General features: G+C 36.7%; 1 protein-coding gene across 3 annotated transcripts in view; it reads left to right on the top strand.

Moving 5' to 3' along the window:
* Scm (Polycomb protein Scm) overlaps nt 1-26,592 on the top strand; it is an 81,783-nt gene that overhangs the window by 28,545 nt on the left and 26,646 nt on the right. For all 3 annotated transcript variants that reach the window (XM_081769015.1, XM_081769007.1, XM_081768999.1), the window contains exons 5-11: nt 260-366; nt 4,274-4,508; nt 10,352-10,537; nt 13,901-14,047; nt 16,170-16,382; nt 18,327-18,527; nt 20,969-21,154. In XM_081769015.1, the coding sequence (XP_081625141.1) occupies nt 260-366; nt 4,274-4,508; nt 10,352-10,537; nt 13,901-14,047; nt 16,170-16,382; nt 18,327-18,527; nt 20,969-21,154 (1,275 nt within the window). The remainder of the gene's footprint in view (nt 1-259; nt 367-4,273; nt 4,509-10,351; nt 10,538-13,900; nt 14,048-16,169; nt 16,383-18,326; nt 18,528-20,968; nt 21,155-26,592) is intronic.

Below are 26,592 nucleotides of genomic sequence, written 5' to 3'. Positions count from 1 at the left end.
TAAGGATGTTAAGCGAAGCGAAGGCTCGAAATGCTATATGGTTTTATCATTTTTACTTTACTTGTATAATTGTTCTCTGTATAAGTAGAGCTTTTTAATGAAAATTTCTGGGAAACAATGATACATGCATTGTAGTCATAGATGACTTAATGAAGAACTTGACTTTGACTGAATTGATGGAAAGAAAAAAGATATAGATAAATGATATAGAACTATAAAAGCCTGCCTATTTACTAGTTGATTTAATCTTAATTTTTAGATTCTACGTCAGCATCTTTCCAATATGAAACCTACACGCAGTTTGATTGGGAAGAGTATCTCAAAGAAACTAACAGCGTCGCGGCACCTGCTGAATGTTTCAAACAGGTAATTATTATTTTACATTCTCGAGTGTGTTACATAAATTTTCTTTTAGATTAGGAAATAGTAGCTTGTAATGTTCTAAAGAAATTGTATGTGTATGTATGAACTTCTGAATTTTAGATTACATTATTTTTAACTGATCACCCGCTACTCTGGAAAGCTCTGCATTTGTACCTATAGCTGCAAGTTAAAAAAAATGTGGCCAACTGAGTCTCTCAGGAACTAACTGAGCATCACAGAGAGCAACGAATAAACAACGGCAACAATCTAGTTGTTCACCACCCAAACATGTCCTTACGTCGGTAACCCCCTTTTAAAAAGTCTCAAAACATTTTATGGTTATGGTGAACAGCACTGTATGTACCCCATTACAAGTTCTTTTCTACTAGTAAAACTATTAACGCTGACACACTACACAGAAAGCAACAAAATGCATCGGCACTTATCTTTTTTTAAAGCTGATTTTGTTCAATAGCAAAAGTCCTCTTGTTTTGCAAGAAATGTTATATCACACATTAGAAATTACAAAGTACAAGCTGTAAAGAATCTCAAGTAGTAGTATTCTCTCATTCTCCATATTCGCCCTATTAGCAGCAATAGACTACCGTATGTTCATGCATCTTTGCCTCTTCCTGAAATATAGTATGTTCAAGACAGAGATATTATCGAAATGCTGTCCGGGTCATTCCACATTCCATTTTTTGATAAGACACATGCAAGTTGACCTCGATCCAATATTAGGTATTTTAAGATACCGGACATAAACCGGAAGTACGCTCAGCATAGGACCCCTAAAACGATACACAATAGTGAACTCAGAATGGCAGATACATCATCCGTTTCGGAGAAAGAAGAATGTTCTGAAACTTTAGACTTACTATGTACTTCATACCCTCTTAGATTTGCTAAGAGTAAGTACTTAATTATATTTTTAACCCCCTATAGGAAGTCATATTCTCTTTTAAATTATGTCTGTATCAATATCCTACATCTTGACGGAAAAAGATACTGTAACTGTGGTGAATTAAATATATATACGTTTTCTGATTCGACTATTACAACTTGAAGTTTCATAAAATAATTCATTCATATCGTTTGATACCACTCTTCGAAAATCCTTATCGAGTTTCCACTAAATAAAATGAATTTCAATACCTTTGGTTGTATTATTAACTGAAATGACGGGTGTTCTGTTCTTTCACCACATCGTTCACAAAATTTTCGAGTAGAGTAATCTTCCTGAGGTTGTAATATTTAACCAGAGATAAGATGCGAAAATAATATTATTTCGTACTTTTCCTTGTGAATGTTAGATACGAGATGTCTAATTTGAAAACTCAGTAGCAATGTGGCACAAAACGCACTTTTTCTTTTCTTTAACAACTTGATAAAGATAGTATTATTGAATTTATATGGAATGTTTTTTAATAGCATAGAAATAGAGAGAGGCAGCGGGTCCCTTTGAAATCTCATGATTTATAAAGAACACCATCTCAGCTAGCTTTATCAACGCTAATTTGTCACGTAGTCAGCGAAAGAAAACCAACTAATAATTTGACCATTTTATTAGATAAAATTTCTCCAGACCAAGTGTGAAGGAAATATAAAATTTGGCGTCAACCAAAGAATAATGTCGAATTAAAATTTCTATTAAATCTAGTAAAAGGTTGATTCAGACAAGTTGTATAAGATATTTTAGACATATTTGAGACAGGAATCTGTCTTGGAGATGAAGAATTAATCGTGATTGACTTAAGCCAAAGTTTAAGCGCGTTAAATACATACGAGTACTTCCACTTTTGACTTAAAAATAAGTGTTAAGGGTTTGTGTTTCCAGGAGCTGTTCGTAGGTACATTTAAAGGCTGGTCTAGACGTTCCGTCTTGGCAACGATTTACCTGCGCAGTTTTAAGACGTTGCAAACAAAACGTTGCAATTCGTGTGTGTCTACACAGCACAGTCTTTTGATCCGTCTTTGCCACTCAGTTTTGCGAAAGCCACCATGGAGGAAGTGTTGCTGTGGTCAACGTTTGCGCTCTGTCTTGTCAAGAGAAATATAATTAGACGTCGTAAATACACTCGACGTTCAAGGTGGTCCAGACATTGGCTACTAAAATGAAACAAATATTCTCATGTAATATTGCTTCGTGAATTGCGAGGTGAACCTGAAGACTGGCGAAATTATATGCGAATGGACATTGCAACGTATACTTAATTACTAGAATTGGTAACTCCACTTATTAAGAAACAATCTACTTGTATGAGGAAAGCCATTTCACCACATGAGAGACTGACCGCAACCTTGAGGTTCTTAACGACTGGCCGAAATTAACACGGATCTTCAATTAACAATCACTATATCGAAGGCAGCATTGAGTAAAATGTAAGCAAATCATAATACCACAACACTGGTTTGTATATCTGAGCTTTTTCAACACCGGATCGAATAGACTTGTTTACTTTAGACAATTCCTTCCTGTAAACACTTGGAAGAGAATTAATTTTCTTCACAATAGTTTCTCTGTTTGCAGTGACATCGATTTCTTTGTATTTATTAACTAGAACATCATAAGCGTGACTTTTCTTGTCCCGGTTGCTATATTCTTTTGACGTAACACGCCATAGGCTTGGTAAGCTTTTATACAATTCTATAAACTCCGTGAGAAATTATCTGGAACACTGCCGAAGATCAGCCATTGCTTGGCAATTGTTAAGAAAACGGAGCAAATGCTTGAACTAAAGACAGAGTGACCGTCTACACGCTACAACTTGTCTGAACACGTTGCAAATGTTTGTACTAATTTGCTTAGTCTTTTAGCTCCGTGTTCTGTCTTCGTTTAGTTCGGAAAACTGCACAAATTTCCTGTCTACTCGCTACGTTTTGCTTGCAACGTTTTAAAACTGCGCAGGTAAATCGTTGACAAGACGGAGCGTGTAGACCAGCCTTAAATGATATTTTTAAAAAATAATATTAGATGATGTTATTCAGCACAATACTTTTGTAATTCCTGTCTCACCTTTTACTATTACTAAAGCGCTCTTTGATATTGGTCATTTTCGATTATTTTTATATATCTCCATTCTCTCCCTATGTTGGGAGGCTCGGGATCGGAAGTGTCACTGCTCATCTCAGCGACCCCGAAAACTATGAATTTGACATTGATATTGGTCATTTCGATCATTTTTATGTATCTCCGATCGATTAGATGGTTCAAGAGTTACTAAGTTTTATTCATTTTCATATATCTCTCCCCTCCCCTCCCATAAGTTCTACCGTCATAGTGATATGATAGAAACCACCTCAGGTCTGAACCTAATCTATGTTGAAAATTTGATTAAGATCGGTCGGGTGGTTTAATTGTGATGAAGTCACAAAGACAATCACTTTTTTTTTTTTTTTTTTTTTTACATATATCTCCCCCTCCCCCCCTTACGTTGCACTTTAAAAGTGAAATGGCAAAAACATCCCAGGCCCGAACCTAATCTATGTTGAAAGTTTGATCGAAATCGCTCGAGTAGTTCAAAAGTGATTAAGTTTTACTGATTTTCATATATTTCCCCTCCCTCTCCCCCTAAAATCTACTGTCGAAGCGGAATGATAAAAAAAAAGAAAAAAAAAAAAACTTCCCAGTCCCGAACCTCATCTATGTTAAAAATTTGATCGAGATCGGTCTGGAGGTTCAAGAGTTAATAAGCTTTATTTATTTTTCTCTATCTCCCTCTCCTCCCCCTCCCCTAAGCTCTACCGTCAAAACGAATAGCTAAAAACACTCCCAGCCCAGAACCGCATCTACGTCAAAAATTTGATCGAGATCGGACGGGCGGTTCAAGAGATTAAGAGTCACAAACATAGTCGCTTTCAACTTTATAATATAGATTAGACTTCTAAATAATATTTAAAATTATTCCAGCATTCTACGCCACCGACAAATGAATTCAAGATAGGAATGAAATTGGAGGCGTTAGATCCACGGAATTTGACGTCAACATGCATTGCAACTGTTGTAGGGATCCTTGGGCCGAGGTTAAGGCTGCGATTAGATGGAAGTGACAACAAAAACGATTTCTGGAGGCTTGTTGATTCAAATGAAATCCATCCTATTGGACACTGTGAGAAACATGGGGGTATGCTACAACCACCCTTAGGTAAGTATGTGCCATGGTAATCTTTCAAGGGTGCCTTCCATTCCAATTCAGGCAGAGCATGTACCATCACCATCTCAGATATTGTTGAAACTTTTTTTTTTTTTAGAGCAACTAGACATATTTTTAAGAGACCCGTATTTTTTTGTTTTGTCGAAAAAAAAAAATTCCCGCCAAGTAATGGGCCATCAAAGACGGGGAGTACAATTTATGAACTGGAGAAGACATGGAAAATGGTCTCTTCGGATGGGCCTTCGGAGCCTCACCATTCGGCTATGGAGACAGGTAGAGTTATAATTCTTGTTGTGGTATGTACATAGGGATATAAATAAACTATATTTTATTATAGTTTGGTTTGCGCATGCGCATCTTTTTGTACATAAATTAAAAAATAAACATCAATTTATCAATTTATCTGAAAAGTCGAAATTTGCGAATCTTTTTCGAGCACTTCCGGTTCGAATTTTAAAATTCTGTTTTCACGGTTGGTAAGACCTAGTTACCCACTTTCCGAAAAAAAAAATGTATCGCTTCTGTGTGCAACCGTTTTGTCGCAAAAAATTCGAGAAATTGTAAAATCTTCAAAAATCACCATTTTCTCGAAAACACCATCTTTTAAAATTCTGAAATTTTGTCAGATGGTTCAACTTTACATGAATAATAAACACACCAAATACCATTCTCGACCAATGCTTCATGAATTAACTGCAGCCTTTTAAAGTTAGCAAAGTTTCGTTAACTTTGATGTCACAGTTAGCAACACTGGGAACAATAAAAGTGCAATGATTTGATGATGTTTGTGGTTCACATTCATTAAATGAAGAATAAAAGGTTTTCTTGACTGTTTTTTTTATTAATTTGATCAAAAAGGCTCTCTGAAATAGTAAAATGAGCCTCCCCCTACTCCTCCGTTTTCTTCAACCGAAGTAATCTGAGGTGGAAATTACGATTACGAAACACACAAATTTTAAGTTTACTTGAAATGGCCATCCAATAAATTCTGACGATCTATAAAAAGCCTGAACTGTTACCTCAGTGATGATTTGGAATGCTCCATACAAAGTCTCAATTAAGTGCGATGTCATTACAGTCATCGAAAAAGGACAAAAAGTTTAAAAAAATCGAAACTTTTTCTTACGCGTTGCAAACAAATTTACTGACTTTTTAAACAGAACAATCCCAGCATAAGAATGGATCACTCGGAATTTTATAGTATTCGACTAAAGTGGGTCAGTCCGCAACCTGCGAGGGAAGTGTGTGTGTGTACATTGTGCAAATTTTAAGTTAGTTGCTAGTGCGTTGCTACAAATCAAAGGTGCAGCCTGTATTGAAGCTGTCAGTGACCTATTTCCTTTAGTAGTATGATCCGTAGAAAATGACAGTTGTCTTCTTCAAGAATGTGGTGAATGTCCTGAAGTGGAAGGAATAAGTGTGGAGTCCTTAATTATTGATCCTGATGAAAATGAAAGTGTTACGTATGCCATATGGGAAAACAATGATCTCGTTAAAAAACTGTGCCACTTTCTGTTTTCGTATCGTACATTTCTGATTTAATTGTAAGAATTGTAATTCATGACTACGTCAAGACAATCTAAAGAGAATTAATTGCTAACGAAAAACACCGTATAAAATTTCAAGATACGGATTCTATTTTACTTCATGTGTACTTCGTTGAAAACTGGACTGTTATTCTGCAAAGTGAAATTCAGAGTTATCACCGGAATATGAAACAACTGGCAGTTTTGTTGTAATAAACGACGATAAAACACACGATTCGGCTCATGTACTCATAGCCATAGACAAGATTCTAAAAATACTCGAAGAAAAGCGAAAATATATTTTATAGAAAAAGGTTTGAATACGTGAAAATAAGTGCCTACAATTTCCCAAACCGTGTCATTGATTTCTGATGGTGCTGCATCCCACTTTAAAAATCGCTTTCAGATGTTCGAGATGCAGACAGTCCGATAAAGCAGTGGTTTTGCAGTGAAACCGACCATGCAAGGGTCTCTGCGACGGTATTGGGGAGGGGGTGGAGGTAAAGAATGTGGCAACGCGGCATAGCCTTAGGCAAAAACAGATACACAGTATTAAATCCGCAGAAGAAAAAAAAAAATGAAATCTTTAAGTTTTATGTCCCCACGGTTATGCCGGTTAGGCTAAAGAAGACGGTGATTATGAGAAATGAATGAAATGGAGGAATGCAGAAAGTGGGAGGAAACGGGATAACCCCGAGAACACCCACGAGCACAGTGTTTGTCCACCACAAAGCCCACACGACGCGAGCTGGGATCGAACCAGGGACCCCAAGCACCGGAGGTGAACGCTCTACCACTGAGCCACCACGCCCCCACTAAAACCGCAGAAGAATTCGTGAGTATAGTGCAAGTACAAACTCCGAGTATTACTCTCGTTTTGTTGCCTGGAACTGAATTCGACGACTTCCGGAAGAAAAAAAGGGAAAGTATGTGACCGGTGACTGGTATTCAACGAAGTTATCTTTGGCTTTCGGAAAATGGCGAAGTTTTTATGGCAGTAACGGGTCACCATGAACTAACTTCATCCTTCCCCCAAAATCGAACTTCTGCAATTCAAGGTGTAGATTTAAGAAATCTGCAAAAAGGAACTTTTGTTACATACATATATGTATGGTAACCAGTGGTGCGTAGCAGAAATAGTATGAATAAATCATGAATTACGTGAAGTTGAAATTTTGTTTATGCTTCCACATGGACCTTCAGCAGGGTACAGGTTTTCAGAAGAGCATAAGAGAAGTAAAAATAAAGTGTTTTGTGACTATCGACAATGTGCTACACAAGGGCGGATCCAGGACGGACTTCTGGGGGGGGGGGGGAGAAGCGGTGTTGTAATACTGCTACTTAGAGCTACTTTTAAGAGCACCAAACTCTAGGATGGGTTTTATTTATATATAACATAAGAAAGTTTCTTCTGAGGGGGCAATCGTCCCCCTAGATCCACTCCTGGATGAGTTGTGAGTGAACCAACACCTATTGGAGCACCTGCACGGTTACATGCTATTAACGAAGAAGACAGCAACCAAGCAAATAAGTGGTCCATGTTAAAAAAAAAAAAAAAAAAAAATGTTTTCGAAGACCATTTTAAGTAAGTGAACTTGAAATTTGTGTTTCCTAATCGTAATTTCCATCTCAGATTATTTCGGTTTAAAAAAAACGGAAGAGTAGGGGAGGCTCATTTTACTATTTCAGAGAGCCTTTTTGATCAAAATAATAAAAAAACAGTCAAGAAAACCTTTTATCCTTCATTTAATGAATGTGAATCACAAACATCATCAAATCATTGCACTTTTACTGTTCCCAGTGTTGCTAACTATGACATCAAAGTTAACGAAACTTTGCTAACTTCAAAAGGCTGCAGTTAATTCATGAAACATTGGTCGAGAACGGCATTTGGTGTGTTTATTATTCATGTAAAGTGGAACCATCTGACAAAATTTCAGAATTTTAAAAGATGATGTTTTCGAGAAAATGGTGCCCAAAAATTGCGATTCTTGAAACTTTCTCAAATTTTTTGCGACAAAACGGTTGCACACAGAAGCGATACAAAATATTTTTCGGAAAGTGGGTAACTAGGTCTTACCAACCGTGAAAACAGAATTTTAAAATTCGAATCGGAAGTGCTCGAAAAAAATTCGCAAACTTCGACTTTTCAGATAAATTGATAAATTGATGTTCATTTTTTAATTTATGTACAAAAAGATACGCATGCGCAAACCAAACTATAATAAAATATAGTTTATTTATATCCCTATGTACATACCACAACAAGAATTATAACTCTACCTGTCTCCATAGCCGAATGGTGAGGCTCCGAAGTTGACCATTTTCCATGTCTTCTCCAGTTCATAAATTGTACTCCCCGTCTTTGATGGCCCATTACTTGGCGGGAAAATTTTTTTCGACAAAACAAAAAAATACTGGTCTCTTAAAAACATGTCTAGTTGCTCTAAAAAAAAGTTTCAACAATATCTGAGATGGTGATGGTACAATTTTATAATTTTTCCCTGAGTTGAAATGGAAGGCACCTAAGGTTTAAAATTATACCAAAACACTTTAAAGAGTTTTGCAAAATAAACGAATAATTTTCGTTCACAAGTTAGATAATTTCATACATTAGTTCTACAAGTTGGAAGTTTAGATTCTTTGTGCTGAAAGGACAGCCTGTTTGTTCTAGCACGGTTTTTCTTAAAATATAATTACGGTAAGTGAGAAGATGTGAGATATCGAATAATTAGATCAGTTAAAGCTATTAGGTTGGTACTTTGACATCTGGTGGGGAGCTCACCTCAGCAATACTATACAGGGATGGACTAAGGTCACGCATCTAACGTTACAAACTCAGTACACGTCAGCAAACATGCTGGCGTACCCAGACATCAGGATGCAGTGCGTTGTTAAGCATGGTCATATGAAAGTACACATGGATAGGACTTCCAGATTTTCAGACTAGAAAATCGAGACACCTTATGAAAATATGCATTATAGTCATAGTTATGCATTTGCTTTTTGCTGCTAAAATATTGTAATTAATTAAAGAATAGATTAACACTAACCAAAATTGACTAATAAAAGTGGTATTCTTTAAATATCGAAGGGATGATATTAACTTACATACTATAAAAAAGGAACATTTGGAGTTTTAAACAATTTGGTGGTGGGAGAAGATATAAATTCGGATTGTCCCGGCTAAACCAAAATGTGTAGGAGCCCGAACCATGGAAAACACAGTTGCAAGTGATTTTTCTTTACGAATTTAAAACATTCTGTACAGCAATCCGAAAAAAATGAATAAATAAAATAAAAATGCATTCGTGCCAGGAATGGCGAATGAACGCATCATTCATCGTTGTTCTCTCTAATTTCGTTCCGGTGACAGCACTGCAAAATGAGCCCCGTGAGCACCGACCAACATCGTGTCAGATGAGCTCCGAAACACCGTGGAAGCAGACTCGGAAAAGCATTCGTGTCATTGCAGACGAATTAGGTATAATACCATACCACTATTTTTCAGCGGCTCAAGTTGGACTCATGGATGTCATATGTGTTCATATTAGCCAACAAGAATTTCTGTCTGGTGGAGGTATACAGTTTTCTGATTGTATGAAGTTATCAGGAAAGTTCCGTACATCAGATTGTCACTTCTGACGTAATATGAATCTCCTACGAATATCGTAAACTGTCAGGGCAATGGTTGGTTCGTGACCAACGTCGAGAACGGTTTCCTAAACCCACAGAATGTTTTGTTTCTTGTATGGCGGTCAATGGTGGGGGTGTTCCATTATGTGTCTCTTTGTCGAGGGGAAACTATCACTGTGGATGCTACGGCGCTAAACTCAATGACATGTACCGCATACTTGTCATCAAACATCCAGCAATGGTCAGCAGATATTGTGTCCTGATATTGGACGAAAATTCACACTTTCTTCCCGCTCAAAGGATGTGGCACTCTCTTCCTGTGTTGCGTCCCGTGAATATTAGGCAGTGGAACGTGTGATTGAGGGCTTTTTCGATCGCAGACTGAGCGTAGACAAAAATAATGTGGTTCCAGACGACGACTATTTTGATTAACCGGGTATGGTCTTTATATTTGTAGCCTTTGGAAACGACGCACCAACCTAAAGTAATAATTTCAGAATTTGGTGAATTTGTAACAAGCATTATAATATCTAAATATACGTTTTCCTTAGTTGTTTTCCTAAAAGAATTTTCATTAAGTTACCAAGTATATAACTATATTTTGTTTCTTGTTATTACCTCGGTTTTAGTTTATATAGATACTAGTGCCTATTTTCGTTAATATCTTTCTAGGTTTTCGGATGAATGCATCGTCTTGGCCAATGTTTCTCCTGAAGACATTGAATGGAGCTGAAATGGCACCATCCAAGATATTTAAAAAAGAGCCTCCTACGCCGCGATGTAATATGTTTCAGGTTGGAGTGAAATTGGAAGCTGTTGATAAGAAAAATCCACAATTAATTTGTGCAGCAACAGTAGGTAAGTTACGTTAATGGGATTTGTTAATATACCGTAGGTTATATTTGGTCTAGGAATTAATTCGTGCGGTTGGTACGCACACATTGAAGCTGTAGTACAAACACAAAATACATAAATACCTTAAGAAAAATATTGTCCATCGCTAGCCACCACTTTCGCCCATCTGTCAGGCAATGTACGGATTCCGTGGCGAAAGAAGTCCTCATCCTTGGAAGCGATCCAGTCAGAGACCCATGTTTCGATATCTTCTGAAGAAGTAAACCGCTGTCCAATCAAATCGTTGTTCATGCAATCGAACAAGTAGTAGTCCGAAGGAGCAACGTCTGGTGAATACGGCGGGTGGGGTAAAACTTCCCATCCGACATTTTCTAAATAGGTTTTGACCGGTTTTGCGACATGTGGGCGAGCGTTATCATGTTGAACAATAAGTTTATCATGTCTGTTCTCCCATTCTGGCCGTGTTCTGGCCAGAGCTTGCTTCAAACGCATTAATTGTCGTCGATAACGTTCTCCATTCATAGTTTCACCCGGTTGCAGCAGCTCATAGTACACCACACCTTTCATATCCCACCATATGCACAGCATAACCTTTGCACAGTGAATATCTCGTTTTGGTTGTGATGGACCTGGTTCACCTGGTTTCACCCAGGCCTTTTTTCGTTTAGGGTTCTCGTAATGGATCCACTTCTCATCACCCGTAATAATTCGATGCAGAAACCCCTTTCTGCTCTGTCGTTGAAGCAGCAATTCGCAAATGGTTTTTCGTCTTTCAACGTCTCTGTCTTTCAATTCATGTGGAACCCAATGTGACATCCTTTGAATCATTCCCATGGCTTTCAAGCGTTTGGAGACTGTTGTTTGATCAACGCCTAATGCTGCTGCAAGTTGTTCCTGCGTTTGACACGAATTCTGCTCGAGCAATGCTGTCAATTCTTCGTCTTGAAATTTTTTTGGCTGTCCAGCTCGCTCTTGGTCTGCCAAGCCGAAATCACCACTTCTAAACCGTGCAAACCACTTCTGACACGTTCGCTCAGCTAGAGCATGGTCACCATACACTTCCACCAAAACACGATGACTTTCAATCGCACTTTTCTGCATGTTAAAGTAATGCAGCACGACACCCCGCAAAAACACTTTATCAGGCACAAATTGCGCCATGTTCACTTAACTACAAACTGGTGTTGTTGACGCTTTAATCCACTGCCCTATACTACGAAAGATACGCGATGACAGGGGTTTGCAACACATGTGTGGATACACGGAACTGTGGGACGCTCCGTTCGTTGCGCCATCTCTTGTCCAACCGCACGAATTAATTCCTAGACCAAATAGTTAGTTATTATTTTAGGATAAGAAGTATTTTTAACGAAAAGCAGATAGAAAGTTGCCGAGGATCAGAATATTTTGAACTTCAAAACTAAACTAGATCATATCGCAAGTCGCACCTTCAGTTAATTTTGTCCGTTTATTTTACAGTTTGCGAGATATGGACAAAACCTAAATATCGTCAGATTGAAAACTATCGGATAAATTCCTTATTTTGAATGTGTTATCGGTTTGTATGGTTCTTATTATTGAGCTTTTTTTAAAGCATCATTGTGTTGAACAACTGTTACTTTTCATTTATTAGATCTAAATTCTTTTTCCCACCAGATCTTTTCATTCATTCAGTCTTCTTTCGTAGTTCATACATTGTAATTTGATCACTAATATATGTCCTAATACTGACTGTGGTTAAAGAATAGTTAAGTAGTTTAAGGAGTAAATATTCAATTAAGTAGTTTAAGGAGTAAATACGTCAAGAAAGAAAGAACCTATTACAAGAAAACAAGTCGTCGCCTAATATAACATACTAATACTATTTTGAACATTTTCTACTACTGATATCTTTCGTCCGCTGTGAAGAATAATATACGTGAATGTTTTTTTTTTTTTTTTTCTCCCTTTCTTGCCACTTTCACTAACCTAAGGTACAATTATATTATTCAAATCATATTGAATAATACATAGCACTTAATTATTTAATCAATTATTTATTTATTTGTTAAAGTTTAAAAAAAATGGCAGGTATTGATCCCAGGTCAAATCCAAGTTAATCCTTCCAGTTCACTAAGGTAAATGTGTACTGGGTTGTGTTCGTATGCGAATAGCAGTAATGACCACATTGTGTTTCAGGCACTAATGCAATTTAGTATTAGGAAGCCAAGTAGAGGAATCTCGGAAGGAAAACATCACTTTCATAATAAATGTCGGCTTCGGATATACAGTACTCGGAATTCATGCTATGGCTCTGCCAACCTGAATTGGCAGTGATGGTAATGGCAAGAAACGTTCTGATCTGTATAAGCCCAATAAATGAAAAATCAAATTACAGTTTATATATATATATATTCAGTTCATCTGAGTCGTCATGCATTTGGAGTCGGCATACGTTGAGAGCATTAAGCATTGCATTGAGATATAATGAAGAGCTTAATTACAATACTTAAACATTACATTTATTATGGGGCCGCGGTGGCTCAGTGGTAGAGCGTTCACCTCTGGTGTTTGGGGTCCCGGGTTCGATCCCAGCCCCCGCCAAGTGAACTTTGTGGTGGACAAAAACCGTGTGCGTGGGTTTTCTCGGGGTTCTCCCGTTTCCTCCCACTTTCTTCATTCCACCATTTCATTCATTACTCATCATCACCGTCTCCTTTAGCCTAACCGGCATAACCGTGGGACGTAAAACTCAAAGATTTCATTTTTTCATTTCATTTTACATTTATTATGCAGAAATCTCTTGCTGACTTCTTCTCTTTGTTCGTTTCGTTGTAGATGTTTGATTCCTAATTTCATATAATATTTCTAAATACACCAAATTACTATAGGATTCTTTGTACGAAGTAATATATTAGAATAATTAATATTGTGCTTACTTAATTTCTTAATTAGATGACAAGTTACCCTTTAATTTGGTAAAATTTACTTCAGTAACCTCCGTAGACCCGTGTCTTCTCATATAAGCGTATAGTCTCGGGATAAAGTCGAGCCTTCGGTAAAAATTTATTTCAAAAACTTAAAAATGAGTGGGAAAGATTGAATGCACTTTGACGCAAATTATGGAAAACATTCTCCTTAAAAGTATAAAACAACATACTCAAGTCAGTTTAATATTTTGGAGTTGTTAAACAAAGGAAATCCAAAAGTAGAGTTCTTATTTTGCTAGTGATTGTACTTAACAATACCAATTCACATTGATAAGAAAAATTCCGTGATTGAAAAATTCCTTACTCATAAATTAAGTTTGATGTCAATTGTAATTGTTTTAGATTGTTAAGAAATATATCTATATATATAGTTTCGTAATTTGTATTTGTGTTTCAGGTGCGGTGAATGGTGAAATGATCCACGTCACATTTGATGGTTGGAGAGGTGCTTTTGATTATTGGTGTCGCTTTGATTCCCGTGACATTTTTCCCGTTGGTTGGTGCGCTCAAAGCGGACATCCTTTGCAGCCTCCTGGCCAAAAATGTACGTAAATTTTATATATATCTAGAATATATAAAGGTAAAATACTACAGACTGATTCGCTAATTAACTTACCACTATTTTCAACCTTAGCCTGAATGACATAAAATTCTGCAGGATTAAAAAGAGGAAGTGCTTCTTTTGATTCATAGGATATAACTTTTAAACTGTTGGACACGTAAAGTCAAGAAATAAATGTAGGTAATTGAAGAGAGCTTCTACCATTCAACTCAACCGGCACATGTGTGCCTTTCTGTTTCACGATAACTGGAGTAAAACAAATCCAACTTGACATATGCCTTCCTGCAATGCAACCTTCTGGAATAAGCCTATTGTTTTGTGGTTGCAAGTTTGCACATACATACAAAACAATTTTCCAATATAAACCACGTAGAAATTATTCAGTTTTGATAAAAACATAATGTATATTTTAGGGCATCGCAATCTTCCCTATTGGTTGTAGTTGATAAGCGGGTAAACCAGTTAAGAATAAATGGGTAAATGGGTAAGTATCCCAAACTTCGAAGTTTCGTTATTTAAATAATACGAGAAGAACATAATTTGTCATGATAACTTACATCAAAATTTATTCGACTTTGATTGATGCAATGTAGAATATTTTCATTGAAGATTACTAATCTTCGGCAACGTTTGGGATTAGTTTATCAAGAATGAAGGAGATAATTAACCCCCTTCCCCATTTAAACAAAATCTTGCACGATAATTTTTGTGGTAAATATATAATTGATTTTGAAACAACATAGCACATATTTTCTGTGATGCTTCCCAATGATTTCCACTACATGGAATTTAAATAAAAAAAATTAAAAACGGATGGATATACCACCTCCTCAGTTTTAAAAAAAATATGTTCCATGATAACTCGTAAATATAAAATTCGATTTTTTAAATATTTTTCTAAGGCTTCTCAGCCATCCCCATTTCGTGGGTTTAAAATCAGTCAAGAATGAAAAAGTAGATTTAACTTTTGCCTTCCTTCTGCCGCTATTTGGAAAATACATTTCTCGATAGCTTTTGTAAAAAATATTCGATGCCGACGTTTCAACACATTCCTTACTGCTAGGAGTTGGAATCATTCGAGAATAAAGGAGTGATTATTCCTGCCCTTCTCATTTCAAAAATACGTTCCTCGAAAATTTCATAAAAAAATCTTCCCACTTTTATGAAACATATTAAATTGATACAGGATTAGGCGATGAAATCTCCAGCTTGAAGAAAGAAATGAAGATGGTAAAATAGTGAAACTCATCAGCAAAAATAAATAAATGAACCACGTAAATAAAAAAAATCCATTAGAAAAAGAGAAAAAATCACTTATTATAAAGATTATCAAGCAGTGTTTACGAGACAAATGTGCTGATATTTTCTTCTAATATTGGCATGATACAAATGCTTTGCTCTCCAGCGGTTAACCCTACAATGCATGATTTTTTTTTTTAATATTCTGTGAAAAAAAAATCTGCAAGAGAAAACAAAAATGAGTAACGGAATTACGCTTAATAGTGCTATCCATACGGAAAACGTGGAATTACAACCAGCTTCGAACGTTCCCAATCTGGTTCAGCATGCATTAGCAACTACATATCGGTATTTAGGAAAGTACAGACTATCTACCACTGTGACCAATAGCTGTCCCACTATGCATTGTAGGGTTAAAATATTCAGTTTTTATTTATTTGTAGATGTATTATATATTGATCATAGGTTAGGATTCTTTTCCTGGGATGAGGAACATTTCACAGCGTAATGTAATTCTAAATATATTGTCCAATTGTGGAATCTGTCATTGTGAAATGATGAACGTTTCCTTTTTTTGAAGCATGAGACAGTTCAGTTTCCGGTTGGAGTTCGTATAGTTAGAATTCCACGTTCACCTCTTGGTTCCGTCTCATATAACTAGAAAACTATAAAAACTACAGAACTCAACAATTTGGTTTTATATTAATGAAAAATACTTTCTGAAGTTATCAGTAGTAGTTTTCTATAAATCGTTTTCTTACCCTTAAACATCTGTATCGACAGTGTTTGTGTCACATTTTCTAACATTCTTAGTTCTTGAACAAACTAGACTAAAATTAAATGTTTTTTTCATCTTATTCTATAGCTGCTCCAGGAGGTAGCAGATATAAAACCAGGGTTTGTAATATTCCCCCGAGTTTGGGTCAGACAGCGTCCAGTGGCCCTTCATCTCCTGTACAGAGTACTACTGGTAGTGGAGGAAATCAGGAAGGAGACCCCGCTACTACTCAGCAGAATTCCTCAAATATAACTGTCACTGAGCCAGATACTTCAAGTGTACCCAAACAAAATCCAACAGGTGAGCAAGGAAAAATCTTTATATAATTCACATATTAATTAGGTCCATGCTTTATCTGAAGAGTTCAGTAGTGTCTGATTGGAGTTTTCTCAACTTGATTAATATGTATTCTCCCACCAAAAAAGTTGGTAATTTTTAGTCTGTTTCGTTTAATCTACTTTCCTAATGTATAATCTTTAAAATCTCTGTACAGATATCTGTATTTTTTTCTTTCTTTCTTCTGGTGTAACCTTTTCAGCCCGTGAAACGTTTTGTTAATTAGAAAATGCATATTCAGTTAGGTGATACGCGGTGAAAACATTCACTTTCAACTCTATAAGTCTGCTTTCTATTCAAGTATCGCCTCATTTGCAAGACAGAATCAACACCGCAAGTCAATCGTAAGCGGGAATCGAATCTGAGACCACAGTCTATACTAAACATTCGGGTATCTTTCAAAATTCAACGATGCAAAATAAAAATGAACATTCATAAGAAAGTGACGTAGAAACACATATCGCATGAGTTGCTGGTAGCGAACTGTACATACGATGATCAGCAGGGTACTTTGATTGCCACTTGTGGATGTAACACGAACCATGTACGAACATGTAACATGTAAATATTTGTCGGCAAACTACGAGCTATTAGGAGTGAACTATATATGCCACGAGGTTCGATTGTCAGTGGGAGAACCTTGAAAAATATGAACTTACAATGGTTCGAATTCCACCTTAAATTGTAGATCCACGTCTCATATAACTGGAGATGAAAGAGACGCTAACTCGAATTTCTGTCCGCACTGTGCGTCAAATTGATTGTGATGATTGGAGACAGAGCGGGTAGGCGTTTTCAGTTAACTGAGTTGAAGTGGGGCATATCTTGGCGTGTGGAAGAGCAGGTGACCATTCCACAGAACCGCACAACATCTTGCATGATGTGACCTGTGCACATCAATTTTCCCACTATTAGTCCAAACAGGATGCACACGCAGGTCAGCCCTGTTTCGGATAGCAGCAACATAAGGATGCACTCTTGGACATCAGCATTAGACGAGCTACCATTACTGATCATACGGTGACTGCATCATAGATTAGGACCATAGCTGCATTCAGGATGTGATCAGTGACCATATGCAGTCGTTTATTGGACACAACACTGCGATCACGAATGCCGCTCGCAAGACCTTCGCTTGGACGCAAATGGTGTCACGAAAGAAACGGATGGATAGGAAATGATGCGTCACAGTGTTGATAGCCAATTCGTCGTCGGTGCTAAATTTATTTTTAGTTAGGGGGCTGCGGTGGCTCAGTGGTAGAGCGTTCACCTCTGGTGCATGGGGTCCCTGGTTCGATCCCAGCTCGCGCCAAGTGAACTTTGCGGTGAACAAACACCGTGTGCGTGGGTTTCCTCGGGTTCTTCCGTTTCCTCCCACTTTCTTCATTCCACCATTTCATTCATTTCTCATCATCACCGTCTCCTTTAGCCTAATCGGCATAATCGTGAGACGTAAAACTCAAAGATTTCATTTTATTTTTATTTTTAGTTAGATTGAAAACGTCACAATGTAAAATAAAAAGAATAATACGAAATACGAACGGAACTTATTCTCATTAGAGCTGTGGAGTAAACGTTTTTGTTTTAAAATTTTATCATCGCTGGCTTTGGGAGTTTAAGTTCAAAAAAATACCATAGAGGTTCATCCTTTAAAGAAAATTAATAAAAAGTGTTAGTATATAAGTACATAACAATACTTAAATTTTAAACATTAACTCAGCGAGTCTTGTATTCAAAATATCATGTTGAGTAAATAACTTCATATCTATAGAAATTAACCTGAATGTGGAAACATGTTTACGTAACATTATAATGTGTTGTGTAGGAAGGAGAAAATAGTGATATTTTATTGATTGTGTAAATCTCGACTTCTACACAATCATTGATTATTTTTTCCTTCTTTTGTAGTTTGTGCTTTCGTTAACCATACTTGTACATGTGGTCCATATCTTGACCCACGTAAAGTTGGTGAACTACCTATGCAGTTTGGTCCTGGCAGTATGAACCGTGTATTGAGAGAATGTGTACAATCCATCGTTGATTCGTCTCTGGACCAAAGACAGATATTCGGATTATTAAGACAAGGAGAAGGAAAAGTCATCATAACAGGTAAGGAACTACGTATTACTGTTTTTGTAATTTCGTTGGGATCATTTATGATATTTTTTTTAAAAATAATTTTTAGGTTTGCGGATAAGTGGAGATAAGACTCAACTTAGATTTTAAATGTTAAATATTTCTAAGAAATAGCAAATTGGGGTGAATCAGTTTGAATCATAATGAAAGGACATGTCTTCTGATATTGCGAAAGCAATAATGTTAAGGGTTTTTGTGGAGTTTCATTTTTGGAATTTCATGCTTATTATTTCTCATTGATGTATTCCTTAAAGAAGCTTATTTCATGTTCATGGTAGCAAATTTGAACACCAAGTAACAGTGTGTCTAGGTGTATCACAGGTGTCATTGCACAAAGTATAGCAACCATATGTTGTCTTAGTAATGCGGCTGTAGTATCTGTTACTGGTTAAAATAGGTTCGAAAATCGCTACATTGTGCGAGAGACTACATTTGTATTCTGTCTGGCATTGGTTATAATCGTTCACAAATAATTAAACAATGTGAGTAGGACAAGGATTTCATAGTATCTGAGAAAGGAATCAGCATTGTGTTAAATCGCATTAAAATGAATAACCCTGGTGTTACTGGTACCTCTAGCTTAGAAAATCATAAATATCAGATACCTTACATTTCCTTTGATATAGTGCGAAAAGTGAGCTTTCTGGTACTCCGAGGGAAATCGCCAACTCAAAGGAAATGAAAGTTTAACTACAACCATTAATCACATTGTACCAGGATATATAATTGTTGAATCAACACAAGTTTAGTTCTGGCATGCTAGTCCACCGCGCCATAGGGGAGGAAAACGAACAGTCGAAAGCTTTGTAAACACTCTCGCAGGGAGCCACTAGAAGTTTCTAGTTAGATTTATCTGTCTAGATGTGATAGAAAGGTAATCTGCTATCACCTGCCTAATTCCAGAGCTTATTCTAACTGAATACGCAAATGTAATTTAAGTTCGTAGTTTGCTTCATAGTGTTTCGAAGTTAATGCTGCGATGGAAAACTTTAAAGTAGATATCATCATCATAAATTCCTGATCCCATAAGTCTTCCTGTCTGGGTATGTACAAGGCCTCTCTTCTTCCACTGATGCAAAATAGATAAAACGGTAATCTATGTGACTGCACGAGGAGAACATTCTGAGTTCGCTTTACCGCCATGAAATACGAGTACCATCCCTTTATGGCATCGACACATCTAAGATAGGGAATTCACGACGGCATAAGCACTCGTGATAAATATGAATCGAATGATAAGTGAAAACGGAATTCTTTCTTTTACATACATTCCTGTGAAAGTTCGTGATGCCCCTTCATGGATTACTAAGAGTTTCCGCTGTAGAAATGAGCTTTGGGATTTAGATGATCTTGTGCACTCGATAAGGAAAAAGTGTACCGAGAAGAATGGAACAGATTTGATCAAAGTATTTGGTATTCTTCAGCATAGTCTGTGGAGTGAAAGCAGATATAAGCCAAAGTTGGAATACAATATCTCCATATCAAACAAACTTGCTGGTGGATTCTTAGTATTTCTTAATTTTGTTTAGCCACCAACTTCACAACCATAAATGTGACACACTTATGTCATTTATGTATATGAAAAGAAAGTTCTCACCTGAATAGGAAAAGGATAAAAATATGAAACTGGACAAGTGATCGAACCCAAGTCCACAGTTGACTGTGTCGATGTGCTGAGCCAGTTTCTGTACCATGTGACTAACTGCTAATCAACCTAGTGCTTTGTACCATCGTGTGGCCCCGCGCAGTGTAGTCCCTAACGCCCTTGCCTTTGGTGCGAGCAATTCCGGGTTTAATTTCCAGTGGGGCCATTTGGTTGAAAATGTGTAACAGCTTTTTCAAGCCAGCCATCCCAAGTGAGGTTTCTTTTGAGTTTTCGTCATTCACCAGGCAAATTCTGGGATGGTACCTGACATAGGTCTCAGGCCGCCGTCTTCCTTCCTCTCTTCCCCAAATAGTGCTCGCCGAGGGAGTCATCCCTCGTGCGTGACAGGGTTAAGATTATAGATGCCGGTAATGCCCAGAAATATGCAGAAGTAAGTAAGAATTCTTGACAGTCACAAACTTCCACTATTGAAGTCGGTGTTCAGCCAGATCAATACTCGTATTGGTAGCGCATCTGCAAAGTAAGCTGGAGACTTCGATTCCCAACACAACCATAGATTCTCTTTCTTTTAAATTTCATTATCTGATCCAAAACATGATAAATAAAAAATATCAGCTGTTTTCTCTATTTCTGTAAAGGAACGTAATTCTACTTGAAACGCAATAACACTGGTAACGCTGTGTTTTAATTAGTAGAATAACATAATAATAATTAATATATTTCTGTGCGATGAATATTAATGTGTAGGTGTGAACCAACATTTGAATAGTGTGAAGATCCGTAATTTTTTTGGTATATTATATTACAGCTTCGTTCGATAACAAAACTCACACAGTGCGGCTGCCAGTTATAGAGAAGGTCTCGGAATTTTGGAGCTTCTTGGAGATTCTTTTTGAAGAATTGATGTGCTGTGAAAACTTCTATACCTCTCAACCCCTTGATCTCGGATGCAGCAAATGTTCTAAACAAGGAGCTTCTCCTGTGATTAAACGAGGTTAGTATATATTCCAGAACGCACGAATAACCTTGGTTATAAAATATATGGTACTTCAGGGGTAAATGTCTTAGCCGCGGAAACTGAGAGAAAGTGTAAGTATGGCCAAAGAAGTTCCTAAGTATTCTACATCTAATGGTTTCCGGGTGAGAAATGGTTATTTGAAACTCGATAACATTCACTAATATTTATAGAACATGCTGTAATTGTTGTAAGGATATAATTCACACGAATGGCAATGGAGTGAACTTCGAACGGTGTACAGTTGTAGTAGTGTCGATGAAGAGAAGGGAATAGAAGGATATTTGTTATATTTCCCTTTAAAATATCCCGTTTCATATTTATGGATATTGAGTGGCAACGTTGTCGCTGACGCTGACGAAAGTCTGTACAAAGATACTTGTTTTGCTTGTTGAACATGTTCGAAGACTTTGATGTTCGGTGTAATAATAACTGAGATTTTTTTTTAAAAAAATGAACGAGTCTTATTTCATATATACTAGGTTATGCAATGTCTTTTCTCATGGATACTGTACTCTAGTAAGGTATTGAATATAGTATATGATATAAAAACTTTAAATCCTAAGGATAATACTACTTGTACTACTATGATTATTAATATTACCAATAATAATAATATTCCTGAAAATATAATATAAACTAATTAACTCCAAGTGGAACCTATTATATTACTATAACCTAGAATAATTAAATCAAATAAATGTATTTTCCTTCTTTTTCTGTCAATTATTTGTTCCATTCGTCTAGCCCAGTTCCAACCTTATCCCGAGTGTTCATATTTTTTTGGTCCAAATTATTCCAACGTGAATAAATATTCCATCTGACTGATTTTTCTTCCAAGTCCTGTTTATTCTTCTTCATTCATCCAAGATCTACTGTATTGGAAGACTTCCCTCTCAAGTACAAGCAATAGAGTAAAACGAAAATGAGACGGACCATTGTGGGGCGTCTTAAGCTAAACTTCTTCGCTATCAGATGTTGATTATTTCCTTTTTTCAACGATAATTTCTCTCTTAAAGTAGCTGCTACCATGTAGTAGTCAGTATCACAGTTTCCTCTAAACGAACAAATATCAATTATACTAGATTGCCATTTTTTATTTACCAAAACTTGACAAAATTGATCGTGTTTTTCCACCTGGTGAGGTCCAATTATATTTTTGAGTATCGCGATTTGGGAACATACTAGTCTTTACGATAAGGTCTTTGAAGATAGACTCGAAAGTTCGTAAGTCTAACGTCGTTGTTACTACTTTCCTTTTGCAGACTTTCGTTCCCTATAATAGGTTTGGAAACCTCTTCTCGTCCTACCTTCGTATTGAAATTTCCTATTATAATTTACACAGATTATCCCGGAAGTCGGTCAAATACACGTTCTGCTTCTTCGTAAAAACTGTCCTTTATATCGTCATCCCCATCTTCTGTTGGGGCATGTGCATTTAGAACAATAATATTGCATCATCTATCCATAAGAATAATAAAAGAAAGCCTATCATTAATAAGTTCAGCACGAGAATATAATAATAATAATAATAGTATTTAAGTAAGAAATAGTATTGGAAGGAAAAATTACATATATCCAACCGCTGTGCAAATTGTATCTGCAAATTTTTCCTTTTTGTGGATATTTGTTGTCACGGAGATCTGTGAACATTTTGTCGTTGCAGAGAAATAGACGACGATATATGCATTTATTTTCTGTTAAGCTCTATGCTCTACGTGTACGTGTTTAAAAATACTTTACATTTTTATTCTGCAGAATATGCCCATATAGTGTACGTTTATGGATTTTGTAATGAAAATGTCTCGTCGAGGCTTTCCAAATAGGCGAATCGCAGATCTTCGCAAACACCTTCAGTTCTTGGTGAGAATGCGGTATACTTCCCAGTACTCGTGTTATCTCTGAACGAAGTATGCAGCAACGTATGGGGAAACAAGACTCATATTTTTGAAATGGTTCAGTGCAGTCCAACTGCTGTACTAGCACGAGACATATTTCTACTATCCGTCCTGGTGGTGTGGTGAGAACTAACTGAGAAGCAATTGTATATAATCTCCAGCGTGGAAATCTTGAAAATTCGTTGTAAATTGTTACCACTGTGTTACTGTACATTAAACGAGATCAGTTCATTTAGAAAATATTCTGTATCAGTTATTGTTAGATCAAATAACGAGGTATGTTCAAGAGACAAAACAGCATCTTTGCACAGGTATTCGTCTGTGTCGGCGACGATGTTGCCACGCAATAGCCGTAAATAATATATTTTGTAGGGAAATTTTATAAATACCCTTCTGTTCCTTTTTTTTCATCGACACTACTACAGCATATTGTATACCATTCGAAAATCTACTGCATTTCCATTCGTGAGAGGAATAAATTGTATCCCTACAAGTACATTTTTGTTTAGAGTACATCCTCTACTGTCTCCGCGGTTGTAATAGATGTTGTCTCTTGAATCACAATATATATTTATATACACTTTCTATGATATCCATTTTTAACTGCAACACATTGTGCTCACAAATTAAGCTGGACCGCACTGTTAAATGACTCGTAAGCTAGTAATACGTACACTTCACAAATTACTTACCAGAAAATAATGGAAACATTATCGCACAATAATAAAAATCCTTGAACAAAAAATAACTGTAGCTCGTTTCGGTAAATAGTTAATCAGGTAGGAAGGGAAGAGGTAGTAAGACAAGCAACAGTGTGATGTGTGCACCACGTGAAGGAGTGTGGTTTGTATGGCGTGATATTGGGTGATATCAATAAAAATAAGTAACTACTCCTGAGAAGTCCTGCTCGAGAATCGGAGTAACGACACCTGGAGTAATCTCCTCCCTCAATTTCGTATCAATAAAACAAGCCACTACTCAGGTCTAGTCTGCTCCAGATTTATGAACTTTTACTCGCGCTTCCTCTGCACGTAGCACTGAGTCGTATCAATAAAAGAAGTAGTTACTCATTTCTCCCATCTGTTGGGCGGTCATTTCGTTGTGGGTAACTTCTGGCGCAGTATCCTAAAGTAGTAGTCCCCCCCGTATGGCGAACTGAGTCAGCAAAAATTTTTGTGACGTCATAGGTCAAAGGTCAATGACCTTGGCCCGGGGTCAATGACCGAGGGGTACCTAGGACCACCCCTCTAAATTTTGGCAGGGTTACCTTGGCCCACCCCCTAAATTTTGGCAGGGGTACATAGGACCACCCCCCTTAAATTTTGGAAATTGTCAAATCTAAAAATTTGGTATGGTAGCCTAGGACCATAGTATGTACCTCTATCAGTATTGGGTGTCTATGTCGTTCCCTTTCATGGGTAAAAAATTGCCAAAAATTCAAATTTGGGGGGTTTTTGACCTAATTTATCCCCTTGGATGAGGTGTTATTATCCTATATAGTTATATGGGCGTATACAGGGGTCCATTACCTTTCATAAGACATGTGAATATTAATGCACCCCTTGAAAAATTTGGGAGGGGTACCTTGGCCCACCCTTAAATTTTGGAAATTGACCAATTTAAACATTTGGTATTATAGTATAGGACGCTAATATGGATCACTATAAATTTGGGTGGTCCACCTCGTTCCCTTCTAGGGGTACAAAATTGCCAAAATATAAACGTAAGCAATACGTAGTACCACGTGTTTGGTTTTTGGTCGATTTTATCCCCTTTGATGACGTGTTATTATCCTATATAGTTATATGGTCATGTATAGGGGTCCATTACCTTTCATAAGATATGGGTATATTTGTGCACTCCTTTAAAAATTTGGGAGGGGTACTTTGGCCCACCCCTTAAATTTTGGAAATTGCTCATTTTATATATTTGGTATTATAGTACTGGACCCTAACATGTATTATAATAAATTTGGGTGGTCCACTTCGTTCCCTTTTAGGGGTACAAAATTGCCAAAATATAAATGTAAGCAATACGTTGTACCACGTGTTTGGTTTCGACCCAAGTTATCCCCTTGGATGAGGTCCTATTACCATATATGGTTATATGGTCATGTATAGGGGTCCATTCCCTTTCATAACATATGGGTATATTGGTGCACCCCTTTAAAAATTTGGGAGGGGTACATTGGCCCACCCCTTAAATTTTAGAAATTGACCATTTTACATATTTGGTATAATAGTATAGGACCCTAATATATATATATATTACTATAAATTTGGGTGGTCCACCTCGTTCCCTTTCATGGGTACGAAATTGCCAAATTGTTAGTACAACCACGTGTTTCGTTTTTGACCTAATTTATTCCCTTGGATGAGGTCCTATTACCTTATATGGTTATATGGTCATGTATAGGGGTCTATTACCTATCATAAGACATAGGTACATTTGTGCACCCCTTTAAATTTTTGGGAGGGGTACCTTGGCCCACCCCTTTAATTTTGGAAATTACCCATTTAATATATTTGGTATTATAGTATAGGACCCTAATAGAGATTACTATAAATTTGGTTGGTCCACCTCGTTCCCTTCTAGGGGTACAAAATTGCCAAAATATAAACGTAAGCAATACGTTATACCACGTGTTTGGTTTTTGGTTGATTTTATTCTCTTTGATGAGGTGTTATTACCTTATATGTTCACATGAGCGTATACAGGAGTCTATTACCTTTCATAAGACATGGGTATATTGATGCACCCCTTTAAATTTTTGGGAGGGGTACCTTGGCCCACCCTTTAATTTTGGAAATTACCCATTTAATATATTTGGTATTATAGTATAGGACCCTAATAGAGATTACTATAAATTTGGTTGGTCCACCTCGTTCCCTTCTAGGGGTACAAAATTGCCAAAATATAAACGTAAGCAATACGTTATACCACGTGTTTGGTTTTTGGTTGATTTTATTCTCTTTGATGAGGTGTTATTACCTTATATGTTCACATGAGCGTATACAGGAGTCTATTACCTTTCATAAGACATGGGTATATTGATGCACCCCTTTAAATTTTTGGGAGGGGTACCTTGGCCCACCCTTTAATTTTGGAAATTACCCATTTAATATATTTGGTATTATAGTATAGGACCCTAATAGAGATTACTATAAATTTGGTTGGTCCACCTCGTTCCCTTTTCATAGGTAAAGAACTACCAAAAATCAAATTTCGGAGGTTATTGACCCCTATTTAGCACGTTATATGGTTTATTACCTTTATATGTTTATGTTCCCTTTTAAATTTGGGAATTATCGAATAACAAAATTCGGTAAACGTTTTCTAGGACCCGTTGGTATTCCTCTTATGGCCAAATATTCAAAATTTAAAGGTTATTGACCGGCTTTATTATTGAATAAGTACAGGATTTATTACTTTTTTCATAAGACACAGGTGTATTTGTGTACCAATCTTAAATTTTGGGAGGGGGTACATTTCTTATTGTCATATCAATAATTGGTAAAT

Source organism: Thermobia domestica, chromosome 1, assembly GCF_964235325.1.
Source record: "Thermobia domestica chromosome 1, izTheDome1.hap1.1, whole genome shotgun sequence".
NCBI lineage: Eukaryota > Metazoa > Arthropoda > Insecta > Zygentoma > Lepismatidae > Thermobia > Thermobia domestica.
This window is presented reverse-complemented; position numbering and strand designations above follow the sequence as displayed.